The following is an 18,223-nucleotide window of genomic DNA, read 5'->3' as shown; positions in this document are numbered from 1 at the left end:
GTGAACTGAGCAATATAGTTGATACGAAAATAATTTATCGACAGATTTTTTTCACTTTTTAAAGATAATTTTACCACACTTTTGAGTTTTTTTTAACGATATGACCTTTTATCTTGCTTAAATTACAAGATAACTATTTTTTCTTCAAGAACCTTGCAAGATAACCATCCGGCCTCCCCTGGTTTGTCAATCAACTAGTAACAGGGCCAAATTTGTTATTTATGTTTTTATTGTTTTCCTTAGCGATAATATCCGTCCTAGTGCCCCAAAATAATTTCTGAAGTGTAAGCTAGAAAAAGAGTTTTGATAGCGGCAACCTTTGGTTCTCTTTCCATTTTTTTAAATTTGTTATTCTATTTGAACATTTTACATTTTTATTTTCGCTTTGAACATTTTTGCGCAATTTTCAAGGTTGATCAAGAGCTAACACTTGACTTTTTTGGGAACTAGAGTTTTCCATTCCTGAGTAGGCTCTCAATTTGTTCAGTTATGACAATTTCATTGATTTTTTCAAAAAGACATCTGCGTAACAACTTAATTCTCGGTCAATCAGGCTAAAATGATGGAAATTTTGACCCGAAAGAGCTATCATCTCCTTTGTGAATTCAAACCAGTCCCTAAGAAGTGGGGTTGTTGAGGTGTCTTATCACTGCGGGTTCTAATCAACAAGCATCATTCAGCCCCGGCCACCCCGCGGCTAATATTGGGTGAATTTTGGGTTAACATTATTGGGGGGTGGTGCTTTGTTAATGGCGAATTTCGTCACTGAATTCAAATTCAATTAGCCTAATGCTTTTCCTATTCATAACGTAAATCGTTGCTTCTATGTTTTAAGGCTCCTCTTAAACATGCGCTTTTTGACCCAATGTTGAATAAGAGCTTTGCTGAGAGGAAAATGTGAGAGGGGTTAAAAGTCTTTTATCATCAGCAAAGACAGAAAACAATGCAACAAAGCTAGCACAAAAACAGGTAAATTAAAAATTCGTGGTTAGTCCCACAATATCGTAATAGGGCATATTTACTTACTTAAGAACTTAAGATAAGTCATTTTATCTCAAGTTGGAACGACCTTGACTTCTTGAAAAAAACACATTTCTTGAGGCAAAATTTAAAATGCGGAAGAGTAAAAGATTTCTTTTAGTTGCTCATTAAAACAGTTGACAATATGCTTAGCGAATATTATTGCGCACTGGGGCATAAATTTAAATCGAAAAGAAGAACTGCGAATGTAAATTTCAACAATGATGCTTTTTTGTACCCCATTTTGGATGAATTATGTTTCGGTTGATATAAAATGATGAGGTTGATGAGCCGTATGAAATTAAAAAGGAGCAGAAAACTGCAGCACTTGCATTTGGAAATACCCTGGAAAACAAAATAAGACATGCATTTAGAATTGCTTTAGCATTTGAAAATGAAATGAGACTTGAATTTAGAATTGCCTAATATTGTATTACTGATGCAGGCTTAGGGTTACTCGGGATTTGAGTCCACAAATCAACTGAAAATTATCTACGGGATCAGAACGATGACACCCGAAATCTTTTCAATTTTTTTTCCAAATCTTGCCAAACCTTTTTATAAAATTTTCACAGCTATCAAACCGAAAAAGCTTGCCTCAAAATAAATAATTTTTTGTTGTTTTTTTTCGCGTTTGTATATATCTTTTTCCAACAATACTAGAACTTTTTCTTGGTCCAACAATTCTTTTACTAGAACAATTCTTGGTCCAACAATACTAGAACTTTTTTCTGGATATGACAAAAATTTTGGTGACATAGTTTGCTGAAATTTGCCATTTTCAGCTCAATTTTAGCGGTTAATATCAAGTATTAGCTTACAGACCAGCAAAGACTTCGAAAATTTCAAATTCGGTCGGAACTCTTTAAAGCAAGTTGCAGTAACCCTCCAGTAGAAGTTCGAAAAAAGTGCGAATCTGCTTGAAAAATATCAATTCCAACTATTCGCTTTCGGGTCTGATTAGGAATGCAGGCCTTTTAGAGCGCACAGAAACTGTCAAGCGCGGTTGAGTCTGATCAGAGGCATTTTCAGTCTGTGACAGTCTGATCAGGACAATATCGAGCACACTCCTCAGCCGGGGCATCTCTTCCGACGAGCCTTCCCCGGGTCGAGGTTTTTGGGTAAATTTTCGTAAGAAAAGCGGTGAATGCGGTGAATTTTCGTAAGAAATGCGATGATTGCGGTGAATGCGGTCAAAAAAAAATAATTCACCGCTTTTCACCGCATTTCTTACAAAAATTCACCACCAAACCTCGACCCGGGTCAGCGTTCAAAAATCGAAAATCAGCTTCCCGCTTCCCATTTTGAGGTTCCCAGATATAGTCAGATTTTCTGTGTTTGTTTCAGATCAGTTTCTACCTACAAGATACTAAACTGTGGAAATTGTGCAATGCTGGTGTGTTCATATTTGCATCCTCTGCTCACGTGATGCTCTATGCCAACTCATGTTGCAACCCTTTCGTCTACTGTTTCTCATCCGACCGGTTAGAACTGAGCAAGAATCTTTCAAGAGAATCAGTCAAAATTTCTTGAATCAGTCAAAATTCTTGGACGAGTATCGTTATTAGAACTCCTCCTCATCATTTTGTGGCAATCTTAGTATTATATAATTTTTTGATATGATCGAACTAGACAACCTTTACGATTTTCTAGTTATGTTATATCTGTAATGGAATATCTCATATATTTCTTCATGTCAGCCACAACATGACGTCTCCCGGATTGACCAAACTTACCAACCATAAAAAGTTCCATAATGGTCCCATAAAGTTCCATAAAAAATTTCTTTCTATGAACTTGCTATGGTTTGTAAGTTTCCATAAAAAGAATGATGGTCGTGTTATGGTTGGCAATATATCATTATGGAACTCTATGGTTGTCAAGTTACCATCAAGGAACTTTCTATAGTTTGTAAGTTTACCATTATGGAACATTCTATGTTTTGGAAGTTTACCATTATGGAACATTCTATGGTTGATAAGTTACCATTACCTAAACACTTAGAGTTGACGTGTGGCTTTGATCTAAAGCTTAGTTCTAAAATGAACAAACGTACAGCTGTCGTTTGGAGCAAACCGAAAGTCAATATTAAAAGAAAATCAGAAAAGACATTTTTCAGCTTTGAATCATGGAATTGAAACTTAATTTTGAATTGATTTGAAAAATATCCCCAATAATTGGGGTATTTATTAATACAGAATTTCTTATGGAAAATTTGAAACCATAAAAGGGTCCATAAAAGTTTTTTTCATGGCGTTTTGTGGTAAGTACGGTACCATAAAAGTGGACTTTTTGTTTCTTGACGTTTAGTGAATCTGAGACTGGTCTTTTGATTTTATTTGGAAGATAACCTCGAAAAATCGGGAATTTTATAATACAGAATTTTTTATGGAAAATTCGAAACCATAAAACGGTCCATAAAAGTTTTTATGGCGTTTTATGGTAAGTACGGTACCATAAAAATAAACTACAGAATTTTGAAATTTTATGCACAAAAACGTTGTTTTGGAGCTGCATGTAGCTCTTTGGACTTTTTCTCAGCCAAACTCAAATTTTTTTATGGTCGTTGTATGTTTAGTAAGTTTCCATAAAATCCATATATGGCGTTTTATGATTAGTAAGTTTCTTTTATGGTGGTCAACCCGGGCTCCTAAAGTGATATCAAATTTTATAATATCTTCTCCATTGTACCGCGGTAATATATATAACATACTGGTAATCAATCATGCAAGCGCATATATAATTTCTTACCCTGGTCGAGGATTTTTTTCTAAAATTTTTGCGAGATATGCAATGAAATTCGCTGATTTTTCGAAAGAAAATAACACCAGGCTTGAAATTGCGCTAAAATGCGCTGATGTCACATACGAAATACACTGAAATATGCTTATTTTTCATATCTTGTTCTTGTCAAAAATTCTGGATGAATCCCAAAACAGTTCGTCGTGTCAACCCAGTTTGTCAAATGATCTAAAAAGTTCTTACGGCCTTTTATGTTACGTATGTATATGTCTTTTCGTTGTAAGTGGTTATGATGACATATAGAATTTAAAAAAGGAAAGATAAAAATTATTGTAGAAAATCATTAAAGTAGAAATATTACATGAGAATTATTTCAAAACACCCAATTGATGAGATGAGATAAAGATTCAAAACTCTTTTAAATTCATAACAAAGCAAAATTTAATTGACACATAATTTCCTGCAGTTGCTTTCAAGCCACAAAATTATCGAAATAAATCAACATAAGATTAGCCCAGAAGATCAATACTCTAAAATGAGCAACATATTTGTGTTGTTAGAAACTGTTTGACCCAAAAGAGAGGTTTCTGTTAGTCTCATTATTGTTTTTACAATCGAAAGAATTTTATTATATTTGGGAGTCTTTTCTTTGGAAGACCTTCGCTTTCTTCCAACCTTTTAAAGTCAACGAGAATTAAAGTTGAAGCGTTAAGTTTGTTAGCGCTAGAGTAACAAAGGTACAGGTAAGCAGATGAAGAAAAATTTTGAAAAAAAATGTATTAAAAGTCTTAAGAGAAAAAGTTTTGTTGCAACAGTTTTCAGATTTTAGAGATAATTTTTTATCACATGCGGCGGTTTGACTACTGTTTACTCTGATTTTTTGCAAATTTTTGAAGTACTGATGTATGTGCTCTGCTGGTGCATAGAGAAAGTTGTTTGAATCAATTAGGGGAGAGAGAATAATTTTTTCGGCGGTGACTTTATATGTTTTCATAAAATGTTGTTATTTTTTTCTAATGTTGTATGTACTTGTTGTAAATTTTGTTGTTTTGTCTATCAGTTTTTCAAAGAAAGGTTCCTTTGACGGTTCAAACAGACAAACGTGAACTTTTATGATGAATTCATTCAACATATTGTAGAATCTGAGATTAGTTGCTTTTAACTTGGACGCAGCTGATTTTAAAAAAAATGTTGATTGAGAGGTCATTCATCTGTCCTCTTAATTACTTTTTTAACTCTTTAGGTTTTTCTACTTTTTATGATATTTTGTGTGAATTTGTTCTAACTACTTTGATTTGTTTTGAAAATTCAACATCATCATGTTTTCCAGAAAACGGAGTTTTGCTTTGAGCAGTCTTTTTTTGTTTTTTGATGTTTATTTTTTGCGTCATATGTTTTGCTTGCCATAAAATGCTGAAGTTTTGAGTAATATACACCTTTTTTATTTTGAAATGGAAATTGTGCTCGTATCTCTTTCTAATAAGTTTTCTGCTTAAATTTCATTTTGGCCACCGGATGATTCCTCATGGAGTCAAAGGGCTATTTTTCTGCTGAATTGCAACACTCTGATCTCCTGCTGATTTTATGTTCTTTTGGCCACTTGTTGCTGCATGCTGTATGAGTTTGTTAATCAACAAGGAGGCTCGGTCATGTGCGTACGCACATAAAGTTCCGACCCCGCTCATCCGCATTCTCGACTTCATTGGCTACCAATTGATGAAGAGATTGAAAACTTTCAAAAACATACACATCGTTCAATAAACAACCAACGAAATACGATAATGCCACGCTAGAGGGCCAATGATAGTTGCTGATAATAGGACTACTGAAAAGAACAAAAATAAAAGTCAAACAACAAACATTATTTACGAAAAAAACTCTAATAAATCTATAGTAAGAAATAATAACCAAATCTATAATAAACAAATCATAACAAAATCAAACTCGCATCAGTTAAAAACCAAAACAGTTAAACGAGACTTCATTAGAGAAGAAATGGGACATGTCTCCAATGCAACTGATTAACACGTAGACAAAGAAGAGCAAATAGGTGCGAAATTCAAAAATAATTTTCCATTTTTGAAAACAATTAGTTGCACAGTTATTATTGTCATTAGATATCAACTGAAACCACTAAAATGTTCAATTATATCTACATAGGAACCAATTGAGACATGTCATTATGCAATGTTTGATTTCGATAAATTTCAAAGACAATGGGACCAACGATTATTGTTATAAATGAAAAAGAAACCAAAAATCCTTTGAAATGTAGAAATAAATAAAAATCTAACATTTTATGAAATCTCGTAGAAACAATAGTAACAAAGCCGAGAAACAAATGTTTGAAGCTAAAATCGTTATAAATTATAATTCACTGGAAACGGGTTGTGACGTGTGTTTACAGAGAGAGACTGAGCTAAAAATCGACCGAAAAACTATTTTAAAAAGACAAAGCTCAAAAACCCAAAATTGTTTTTGAAAATGGATATTTTCAAAAAGGACAACAGATTTAGGATTACAACAAAAAGCAACAGATTAGATTTCAAAACCTGAGGAAGCCAATTGCCGCTATAAATTATAATTCACTGGAAACGGGTTGTGACGTGTGTTTACAGAGAGAGACTGAGCTAAAAATCGACCGAAAAACTATTAGTCTCATTATTGTTTTTACAATCGAAAGAATTTTATTATATTTGGGGAGTCTTTTCTTTGGAAGACCTTCGCTTTCTTCCAACCTTTTAAAGTCAACAAGAATTAAAGTTGAAGCGTTAAGTTTGTTAGCGCTAGAATAACAAAGGTACAGGTAAGCAGATGAAGAAAATTTTTTGAACAAAAAACTGTTTTAAATGTCTGAAGAGAAAAATTTTGTTGCAACAGTTTTCAGATTTTAGAGATAATTTTTTATCACATGCGGCGGTTTGACTACTGATTACGCTGATTTTTTTTGCAAAATTTTGAAGTACTGATGTATGTGCTCCGCTGGTGCATAGAGAAAGTTGTTTGAATCAATTAGTGGAGAGAGAATAATTTTTGCGGCTGTGACTTTATATATTTTCGTAAAATGTTGTTATTTTTCTAATGTTGTATGTACTTGTTGTAAATTTTGTTGTTTTGTCTACCAGTTTTTAAAGAAAGGTTCCTTTGATGGTTTAAAAACAAGGTTCCTTTGACGGTTTAACTTGGACGCAGCTGATTTTAAAAAAATGTTGATTGAGAGGTCATTCATCTGTCCTCTTAATTACTTTTTTTAACTCTTTAGGTTTTTCTGTTTTTTATGATGTTTTGTGTGAATTTGTTCTAACTACTTTGATTTGTTTTGAAAATTTAACATCATCATGTTTTCCAGAAAACGGAGTTTTGCTTTGAGCAGTCTTTTTCTTTTTTTTTGATGTTTATTTTTTGCGTCATATGTTTTGCTTGCCATAAAATGCTGAAGTTTTGAGTAATATACTCCTTTTTTATTTTGAAATGGAAATTGTGCTCGTATCTCTTTCTAATCAGTTTTCTGCTTAAATTTCATTTTGGCCACCGGATGATTCCTCATGGAGTCAAAGGTCTATTTTTCTGCTGAATTGCAACACACTGATCTCCTGCTGATTTTATGTTCTTTTCGCCACTTGTTGCTGCATGCTGTATGAGTTTGTTAATCAACAAGGAGGCTCGGTCATGTGCGTACGCACATAAAGTTCAGACCCCGCTCATCCACATTCTCGACTTCATTGTCTACCAATTGATGAAGAGATTGAAAACTTTCAAAAACATACACATCGTTCAATAAACAGCCAATGAAATATGATAATGCCACGCTAGAGGGCCAATGAAATTTGTTGATAATAGGACTACTGAAAAGAACAAAAATAAAAGTCAAACAACAAACATTATTTACGAAAAAAAATCTAATAAATCTATAGTAAAGAATAATAACCAAATCTATAATAAACAAATCATAACAAAATCAAACTCGCATCAGTTAAAAACCAAAACAGTTAAACGAGACTTCATTAGAGAAGAAATAGGACATGTCTCCAATGCAACTGATTAACACGTAGACAAAGAAGAGCAAATAGGTGCGAAACTCAAAAATAATTTTCCATTTTTGAAAACAATTAGTTGCACAGTTATTATTGTCATTAGATATCAACTGAAACCACTAAAATGTTCAATTATATCTACATAGGAACCAATTGAGACATGTCATTATGCAATGTTCGATTTCGAAAAATTTCAAAGACAATGGGACCAACGATTATTGTTATAAATGAAAAAGAAACCAAAAATCCTTTGAAATGTAGAAATAAATAAAAATCTAACATTTTATGAAATCTCGTAGAAACAATAGTAACAAAGCCGAGAAACAAATGTTTGAAGCTAAAATCGTTATAAATTATAATTCACTGGAAACGGGTTGTGACGTGTGTTTACAGAGAGAGACTGAGCTAAAAATCGACCGAAAAACTATTTTAAAAAGACAAAGCTCAAAAACCCAAAATTGTTTTTGAAAATGGATATTTTCAAAAAAGACAACAGATTTAAGATTACAACAAAAAGCAACAGATTAGATTTCAAAACCTGAGGAAGCCAATTGCTCCTGTAAATAATGAGATTAAGTCACGAGCCCACAAAAAAAACAAATTCATGAAGAAGCCAAAACTTCTACCATTTTTACAACATTAGTGTTTAAGGCACTATAATTTTAAGATATTACATGCAAGAACTATAAATCATCATTTTTCTCTCAATTCTCACATCAATGCGTCTTCCTTATAAAAGTACTATTTAGGCATGACAACAAAAAGAATCCCAAAAATTGAATAGTATAGAAATCTCGAAGTTTTTTTTATTAAACTATATGGCCGAATGAATCAGTCACAACGCATAACCAAGCCCAGAAAAATGTTTGAACCAACAAATGTAATTGCGACTCCTAATGACTGAGGTTGAGTTACATGATGACGAACATAAAAGCAAAATTTTTAACCTAGTTGATTTATGTGTCTTGTGGAAGCAATTAATATCTATCGTTCACGGGTATATGGCGTAAAACAACGAAATAAGGACAAACTTAGGCAAAATCAAAATCCGATAAAGTTTTGCGAGATAACTGCGTATCAGCCCAAAAAGCATAAACTATTCAACAAAAACAATTAACATATCGAGATACGCCTCTCTCCAACGTTGAGAATTTTTGCTACAATGGCTTTTTCTAATTGGAATTGTCAATAATGTGGTATTTCGACAAGGAAACGAAATGAACTTATTGAACAAAATTGAAAACGTGTAGTACTAAAATAAAGAAACCATTAGTTGAATAAAAAGTCGTTACTGAGATTAAATTATAATTCACAGGAAGTCTCTTTCCGCCTTTTTTTTACTAACACTGCACCCGAATTTGAAAAAAGGGAAAAAATTGTTTCAAAGTTCAAAGGTTCACCAATTTTTCCTAAAAAAAACATATTCAAAGACTTAACAGACATTAGATAACAACAGAAAAAAATGTCTAGGTTCTTTTTATACCTTCTCAAAAATAACTGGATCATTAATTGCGGACGCTAAGTCAATGAACTACAAAGTTCTTAAGAAATGAAAACAAAACGCAGGAAGTCCATAAATTTTTTAAGAAAACAATTGGTCAGAGCCATAAAAACCGTGAGTTTAAGTCTGAAACCATAAATACATCTCGTTGGGTTTCGTTTATTCTAAACAGTATTTGTCATAAATTGAGCCCTGATTTGAAATTCTAGTCCGTAATTTACATAAAAAACATTTGCCTATCAGAAATTTTTTGGTAAAAAGGTCGCGCCCCATTAAAGTCTAAAAAAAAAATCTATCATAAGGATTTATGGTGAGATCAAGATCAGCCAAACGTTGCTTAGCGTCACAAAAACACTCACTTGTTGAAATGGTTGCGAAATAGATCAATTATATACAGAATTTTTCAGTTTGTCAAAAATAACCAATGCATTTTTGTATAAATATCGACTATAAATTTGAAAAAATTGGCAAAATTATTATTCCAGAATACTCTTAATGCCAGCGGGAATACAACTAGCGTTTTTTGAAATTAGGAAGAATATGACCGCAGTTTAAAGTAAAGGTGTACACATCCAGCAAATTTAGAAGCATGTGGGCTAAAAAGGAAATTTTTTTCGTCTTAAAATTTCTGCCAAAAAACTCGGGCCAAAAATATTCTAGCCGAAAAACTGGGGTCAACAATCCAGCAGCCCTCCTCTATATTTGCCCTCCTTAATTACACTACAATTAGAAAACACTTTTTAGCAATATTGACGAAAATTTGGTCAAAATTGACGAAGATTTGGTTAAAAGTGTGACGAAAAAACTGCTGAATTACGTCTAATATTCACAAAAACTAAAACCTCGATAGCTCCCTATAAAAAGCAAAAATTGAAAAAATCTTTTTAATTTCATATTCTACGCTGGATGGGCTTTCTAATGATACCACTCACAACTCTCTACGATTATCATATTGATCGGCCAAAATTCTCAGAACAAAAAAAACCATTTGAGTATATAGTTCCTCCCCCCCCCCCCCCCCCTCAGAGAGGGGTCGGAACAATTATTAATTTTTTCGAGCATACTCAATAATTGTTATTTGAGAATGCAAAAACTGAATAAATTCACTGGATAATCAAAATGTTTGCTTTTAGAATGACCTTAGTGTATGAAGTTTGGTGTGGAAATTGAGTAGAAGTTTATCTGCTCTTTGTTAAAAAATCTTAAGAGATTTTTCTAACATTTGGTTTTGAGGAATCTGTCTCTATATTTTTAAAATCTTTGAAGAGATAGTGGGAACCAGATTTAATCTTCATAGTCACATAAGTGTCCGGTGACATTAAGTATATATGTTCTGCACAGACGGGCGTACAACTTGTTTGGTTTCCAAATGGACTCCAAAATTATCTGTCCATATTTTGCTAACTCTTAAATAAAACTAGCTTTTTTCTGCTGTCAACTTATCTTGAATATGATTAATACTCAAAGAACACATGCAACAATATCATAATTGGCATAACTCTTGGATTCATTTAATTGTTTTTGATATTTATTAATATTTTATCAATTTTTGTGGTGGTCAAGAAAAATACACGAGTAATAATAAAATTACTAGAACCTCAAATTAAAAACGGGTGATTTAGTTCTCACTTTCTGTTCACACTGTCGATCGTGACTTCCTAAAATGAGCAACCATTGACTTTAATATATAAAACTTAATTGTATATATATCATTTGTTAAGATCATATAACGCCTCACCACGATGAACTAAAAAATTATCCAAAAGCAATGCCAAGGCAAAACTTTGGGTTGTTTCTTAATGTGCCCCCTCAACCCTTCAGCAGGAAAACACAGGCTTTTTTGGGTGCATTAACCAAAAAAGATGAAACGCTTATCTGGTAAGGATCTTGTAAGTGTCTTACCAGATAACCGTTGCAATCTTGCGTCTTAGCAGATAACCGCTATTTGCAAGAATCTTGCAAGATCTTAGCAGCTAACCGTTATTTGCAAGAATCTTGCAAGATCTTAGCAGATAACCGTCCCAGTTCGTCTAGGGTACCCCAATTTTTTTTAAATAATTGCGCTTGGGGGTTAGGTTGAGGGGAGGGACCTGAAATGGAAAATTTGCAAAAAAAGCGCCGTTTAAAAATGTTGCAGATATTAATTTCCTGTCTCGACTTGTGTCGTAAATTAATCATAGCTCAATTTTGTTCAGGTTCCGGCTGTCACTGTTGCAGACTCTGCCCTTCAAGATAGTGACGATGCAACCACAAGGGCACAGCAGTCATAACAACAATCAGGTTACAAAAGTTCATCTTCGAACTGGTGCTTTGACAGATACTTCAATTTATAAAATACAAACAAACTTCAGGTAAAAAAGTTACATGATCTGTGTTTGGGCGCAGTAAAAACATGGACTGAGATTACAGTACTGATTCAGTGCTAAAAAGTTGTCAGAACATATATTAATTAAACAAGGAGGCTCGTTAATGTGCGTACGCACATAAGGTTACGACCCCGCTCATCCACATTCTTGACTTAATTGGTTACCAAATGTTAAAGAGATAGAAAACTTTCAAAACATACATATCGTTCCATAATCAGCCAATGGAATACAATAATGCCAACCTGGAGGGCCGATGAACATTGTTGATAATATGACTACTAGAAAGGACAATAATAAATATCAAACTACAAACATTATTTACGACCAAAAATCGATTTCTATAATACACAAAATCATAAAAAAATCAAACTCGCATCAAACAAAATTTAAGCGAAACAATTTAACCTATACATCATTAGAAAAAATATGGAACCTGTCCTCAATGTGACTGGTTAATAGGTTGCCAAAAAAGAGCAGAGTTGTGAAGTTCAAAAATACGTTTCTATTTTTGAAAAGAATTAGTTTCACTGAAATCCCGAAAATGTTCACTTATATCTCCATAGGAAACAATTGAGACATGTCATTATCCATTGTTCAATTGTGAAAAACTTCAAAGCCAGTGGGACCTACGATTTTTGTTATAAATTAAAAACAAAACAAAAATCACATTTAATGTGTAAATACAAAAATATCTCAAATATGTCATGAAATCTTGTAGTAACAGCAGCAACAAAGCCGAGAAACAAAAGTTTGAAGGCAAAACCGTTTTGGAGATTAAATTTCAGTTCACTGGAAACGGGTTTTGACCTCTGTTTAAAGAAACTGAGCTACAAACCGACCGAAAAGCCTAAAAAATGACGAAGCTCAAAAACACAATTATGTTTTTGAAGACATATAACAGACTCAAGATTTCAAAAAAAAAACGATGGATTAAGTTGCAATACCTCAGGAAGCCAGTTGGGCCCATTAAAAATGAGACTAAGTCACGACCCCACAAAATAACAACGAATTTATAAAGAAGCCTAAACTTCAAACAATTTTACAAAATCACACTGTTCAAGGCACTCTAATTATCAGACGTTACCTGCAAGCACTGTATATTGTCACTTTATCTTCATTTTAACATCAAAGAGTCTTCCTTCTGAATTGAACAGTGTAGAAATCTCGAAAATCTTTTATGAAATTACTTGTCGAAGCAACCAGTCGCAACGTATAACCAAGCGCAAAACGTATTGGAAGATGCTTAAATCAACAAAAGTAATTGAGACTTCGAAACAGTGAGATTGAGTCCCATGGTTGCGAAAATGAAAGTAAAAAAAGAGACAGTAAAAAAAATTTGAATTTTTGAATATCGTTAAAACAAACAGCTGTGAACTGAATTCTTTAACTAGTTTGAATTCTACATCCTTGGGAAGCGCTTGCAATCTGTCATCATTAGGTATATGGTGCATAACAACAAAAAGAAAGTCAAACACAAGCAAAAACAAAAAAAAACAAAATTTTGCGATTTATGTGTCTCAGCCCATAAAACATAAACTATATAACAAAACATTTAAATAATCAGATACGCTTTTTCCATTGCTTTGCAATTTTTCTACTATGCTTTTACTCAATTGCACTTGTAAATAATGCATTAATACGAAAAAAATACAAAATGAACTCATAAAATATGTTGTTATGCTCAAAAAATTAAAAAGGCGTCTTATAAAAACAAAGCGACGATTAGTTGAACATAAAACTTTTAAGGACATTATTTATAACCCACCAAAAATTGGTTCATGCCTGTTTTTACTGCGACTGCGCCCGAATTTGAGAGAAATAAGAGAAAATAATGGCAAAGTTCAGATATACGCGGATGTTTCCTTAAAACAAACATATTCAAAGTCATAACAGACATTATGTAATACCTGAATGAATTGTCAAGGTCTATTTAAACCTCTTGAAAAAAACCGGATATTTGACTGGGGACAATAAGTTATCGGGCAAAAAAACGATGACAAATGAAAGCAAAATTCAAGAAATACATAAAATTTTTTTTTGAAAACAATTGTCAGAGCTATAAAAACACGCGCTTAACTCTAAAGGCGTAATATAATCTTGTATGGCTTCGGTTTTTGTTAAAAGTATCTGTCATTAATTGAGCCCTGTTTTTAAATTCTTGTAAGAAAAAAACGTATACATAAAAAACATTTGCATAGCGGAAGTATTTTGAAAAAAAGTCGCACCCCATAAAAATGTAAAAAAACATTGTTTTTGCCGTAAGGATCGATGGCGATACCAAGATCAGCCCATATGTTGTTGCCTGTCTAACAAAATACTCATTAGTTCAAATGGTTGCAAAATAGATCAATTTTTTGACAAAAGCTTTCAGTTTGTCAATAACAAAAAAGCTTTTTGTATTTTTAATGAGATTAGTTTTGCAAAAAAATCTGCAAATCTATAGTTCCAGAAGTTTCTAAAAACCAGCGGTAGTACAACCTACTCGTTTGTCAGCTTAAAAAGAATATGGTCTGAGTGTTAAGGTGTCTACTTCCAGCAAATTTAAAGTAAGCGGGCTAAAATAGCAAATTTTTTCCCCAAAAAAGTCTGAATTTTGAAAAATTTAGCTTAAATTCCAGTCAAAAAACTCGGATTGAACAATTCAGCAATCCTCCTCTATCTTTTGAGATAAATTGAATAACACTACAATTATCAATAAGAACAAATTTTAGCAAAATTGAAGAAAATGAGGTCAAAAATACCGAAAATGTGAATAAATATAATGTAAATATAAAGTAAAAGTATAAAGTGGAATAAAGTGGAATAAAGTGGGTCGGAACAATAACTGTGCTTGATGATTATTAAAAACAAACAATGCTATAACTATGTAAGATTAAGAAATTGTTAATAGTACCATCCGACTGAGGAAGCATTGCAATTTCTTATTCATGTCTAGTAACCTGGTAACCCGGAGTTGCGATTCAGTTTGTTTCAGTTTTGAATCAGAGTTAATTTAAGGACTGTTTTTAGTCATTTTTGTTAATGTGGAGGTCAAGAAAGTTACATGAGAAGCAAAACTGATATACTATTCGGACTAACATTTCTATAAGTTAGTATGAATTCTTCAAGAGAAAAATCTATTGCAAAACGTATTGGAAGATGCTAAAATCAACAAAAGTAATTGAGACTTCTAAATAGTGAGATTGAGTCCCATGGTTGCGAAAATGAAAGTAAAAAAAGAGACAGTAAAAAAAATTTGAATTTTTGAATATCGTTAAAACAAACAGCTGTGAACTGAATTCTTTAACTAGTTTGAATTCTACATCCTTGGGAAGCGCTTGCAATCTGTCATCATTAGGTATATGGTGCATAACAACAAAAAGAAAGTCAAACACAAGCAAAAACAAAAAAAAAACAAAATTTTGCGATTTATGTGTCTCAGCCCATAAAACATAAACTATATAACAAAACATTTAAATAATCAGATACGCTTTTTCCATTGCTTTGCAATTTTTCTACTATGCTTTTACTCAATTGCACTTGTAAATAATGCATTAATACGAAAAAAAAACAAAATGAACTCATAAAATATGTTGTTATGCTCAAAAAATTAAAAAGGCGTCTTATAAAAACAAAGCGACGATTAGTTGAACATAAAACTTTTAAGGACATTATTTATAACCCACCAAAAATTGGTTCATGCCTGTTTTTACTGCGACTGCGCCCGAATTTGAGAGAAATAAGAGAAAATAATGGCAAAGTTCAGATATACGCGGATGTTTCCTTAAAACAAACATATTCAAAGTCATAACAGACATTATGTAATACCTGAATGAATTGTCAAGGTCTATTTAAACCTCTTGAAAAAAACCGGATATTTGACTGGGGACAATAAGTTATCGGGCAAAAAAACGATGACAAATGAAAGCAAAATTCAAGAAATACATAAAATTTTTTTTTGAAAACAATTGTCAGAGCTATAAAAACACGCGCTTAACTCTAAAGGCGTAATATAATCTTGTATGGCTTCGGTTTTTGTTAAAAGTATCTGTCATTAATTGAGCCCTGTTTTTAAATTCTTGTAAGAAAAAAACGTATACATAAAAAACATTTGCATAGCGGAAGTATTTTGAAAAAAAGTCGCGCCCCATAAAAATGTAAAAAAACATTGTTTTTGCCGTAAGGATCGATGGCGATACCAAGATCAGCCCATATGTTGTTGCCTGTCTAACAAGATACTCATTAGTTCAAATGGTTGCAAAATAGATCAATTTTTTGACAAAAGCTTTCAGTTTGTCAAAAACAAAAAAGCTTTTTGTATTTTTAATGAGATTAGTTTTGCAAAAAAATCTGCAAATCTATAGTTCCAGAAGTTTCTAAAAACCAGCGGTAGTACAACCTACTCGTTTGTCAGCTTAAAAAGAATATGGTCTGAGTGTTAAGGTGTCTACTTCCAGCAAATTTAAAGTAAGCGGGCTAAAATAGCAAATTTTTTCCCCAAAAAAGTCTGAATTTTGAAAAATTTAGCTTAAATTCCAGTCAAAAAACTCGGATTGAACAATTCAGCAATCCTCCTCTATCTTTTGAGATAAATTGAATAACACTACAATTATCAATAAGAACAAATTTTAGCAAAATTGAAGAAAATGAGGTCAAAAATACCGAAAATGTGAATAAATATAATGTAAATATAAAGTAAAAGTATAAAGTGGAATAAAGTGGAATAAAGTGGGTCGGAACAATAACTGTGCTTGATGATTATTAAAAACAAACAATGCTATAACTATGTAAGATTAAGAAATTGTTAATAGTACCATCCGACTGAGGAAGCATTGCAATTTCTTATTCAAGTCTAGTAACCTGGTAACCCGGAGTTGCGATTCAGTTTGTTTCAATTTTGAATCAGAGTTAATTTAAGGACTGTTTTTAGTCATTTTTGTTAATGTGGAGGTCAAGAAAGTTACATGAGAAGCAAAACTGATATACTATTCGGACTAACATTTCTATAAGTTAGTATGAATTCTTCAAGAGAAAAATCTAGCAGATCGAATATTTATCAGGCTAGAACCGTACAAGTCAAGTAAAAGTTGTTAAGACTTATATGGCTAACTATTTCTTCGGAATGAACACAGGTTAGGATTATCATGGGCCAAAAGGTCATTTATACCCAATTTCTAACCCCTCACACTGAATAAAGTAAAGCTAAACTCAAACTAGGGTGAAGTTACGGTAAAAAATTTTCAAGTGAATTTTAGACATTTTTGAATCCAAATTTTTTTTTGACTGTCTGTGAAGAAAGCTTATAGTGACGACAGTTAAATCTTACCAAACATTCTCACGAGAGTTAGTGCCAGGCGTACCTCTGGCAGTGAAACCTTATCAATTAAGTAAGAGGAAAAGTTATCTTGCAAGAAATTGCAACTGTTCATGATAGGGATACAGAATATTTGTACGAGTGTGCATGACTCTTACAAGATAACTATTCTCGAATTTCTGGGGTTAAATTGCATTTATTAATAATGCTCGAACCTCCAAATGATCAAAAAATTAGGTATTTTTGAAATCAATAGTTTTTGTTTTTAGCCCCCGGAGGACCCTACTACTCAAGCTACAGCCGGTGCGGTCCAAATGACGTCAGCATCGGGGGGTGTGAGCAAACAGTCTATGAAAACCGATAAGAGAAAAATGAACAACTCGTCCCCGATACGAGAGGAACCAAGTGTCGAAGATTTGAAGCCGAGGTTCGAAGCTAAAATTGGTAAAATTGCTGAGGGTCACGAGGGTTCAAATGGATACAAGCCAGATGTCGTAAAGCTGGAAATAAATCCAGAAAATGAGAAAAACTTGGAAAAAGACACCGAGGATGCCGAAAACGTCTCGGCAGTTTAGCATGCGTTTTTATTTTATCAATAAAAAGTTATCTTTTTCCCACAACTATTCCAGACCTATCTCTCTGGACTATCTTGCCGGACTTTCATTTTCAAAGAATGTTTGTATGTTTCAACTTTCGGAAGGATACTTTTTGGACTGTGGCAACTTTTCGGGAAGATTGCTCTGAAAAAAAATCTTCCAATTTTAGATCTGAAACCTTTGACTGAATCTCGAATATTATAATTGCCCGAAAATTACTGAAAAACTTACTTATTTCAATTATAGGTATATGTGGAGAAATGCAGACTGGTCTCGAATAGGTTAAGATGATTTTCATAAACATTGAAAATTGGAATCTCTTCTGACACCTACCCCATCCTTAGGGCACAGAATTTTATGTCCACCCCACCCCAATTTGGGCATATTTTTCTACATACACCTGATATAAGACATGCTTGATATAACACATAAATTTTTATGGGGTGGGTGGGGGGTGGGGGGGGGGGGTAAATTGGCATTTTAGCAGGGGTTGGAATGGTAGCCATACAATCGCAATTTTACAATAAATAATTTTAATGACTACTCGATGTGAATCAAACCCTAAATATCTCTATTTTCCTTCATATTTCTAAAATGTTCCCAATTTTGTATTAAACCCTGATGCAGTGTTTTACAATAATACAACAGATCTGTTAGTGTTATGTGTGTGT

The 18,223-nt window shown here is 32.9% G+C and overlaps 1 protein-coding gene across 1 annotated transcript in view; it reads left to right on the top strand.

Annotated features, from left to right (window-relative positions):
• LOC142338659 (allatostatin-A receptor-like) overlaps window positions 1–17,911 on the top strand; it is a 102,028-nt gene extending 84,117 nt beyond the window's left edge. The window contains exons 8-10 of the mRNA XM_075388511.1: window positions 2,368–2,504; window positions 11,493–11,577; window positions 17,226–17,911. Coding sequence (XP_075244626.1) covers window positions 2,368–2,504; window positions 11,493–11,577; window positions 17,226–17,531 — 528 coding nt within the window. The 3' untranslated portion in view covers window positions 17,532–17,911. The remainder of the gene's footprint in view (window positions 1–2,367; window positions 2,505–11,492; window positions 11,578–17,225) is intronic.
• Window positions 17,912–18,223: the final 312 nt, after the last annotated feature.

This window comes from Convolutriloba macropyga, chromosome 4 (genome assembly GCF_964194025.1).
Source record: "Convolutriloba macropyga chromosome 4, txConMacr16.3, whole genome shotgun sequence".
Lineage (NCBI taxonomy): Eukaryota > Metazoa > Xenacoelomorpha > Acoela > Convolutidae > Convolutriloba > Convolutriloba macropyga.
This window is presented reverse-complemented; position numbering and strand designations above follow the sequence as displayed.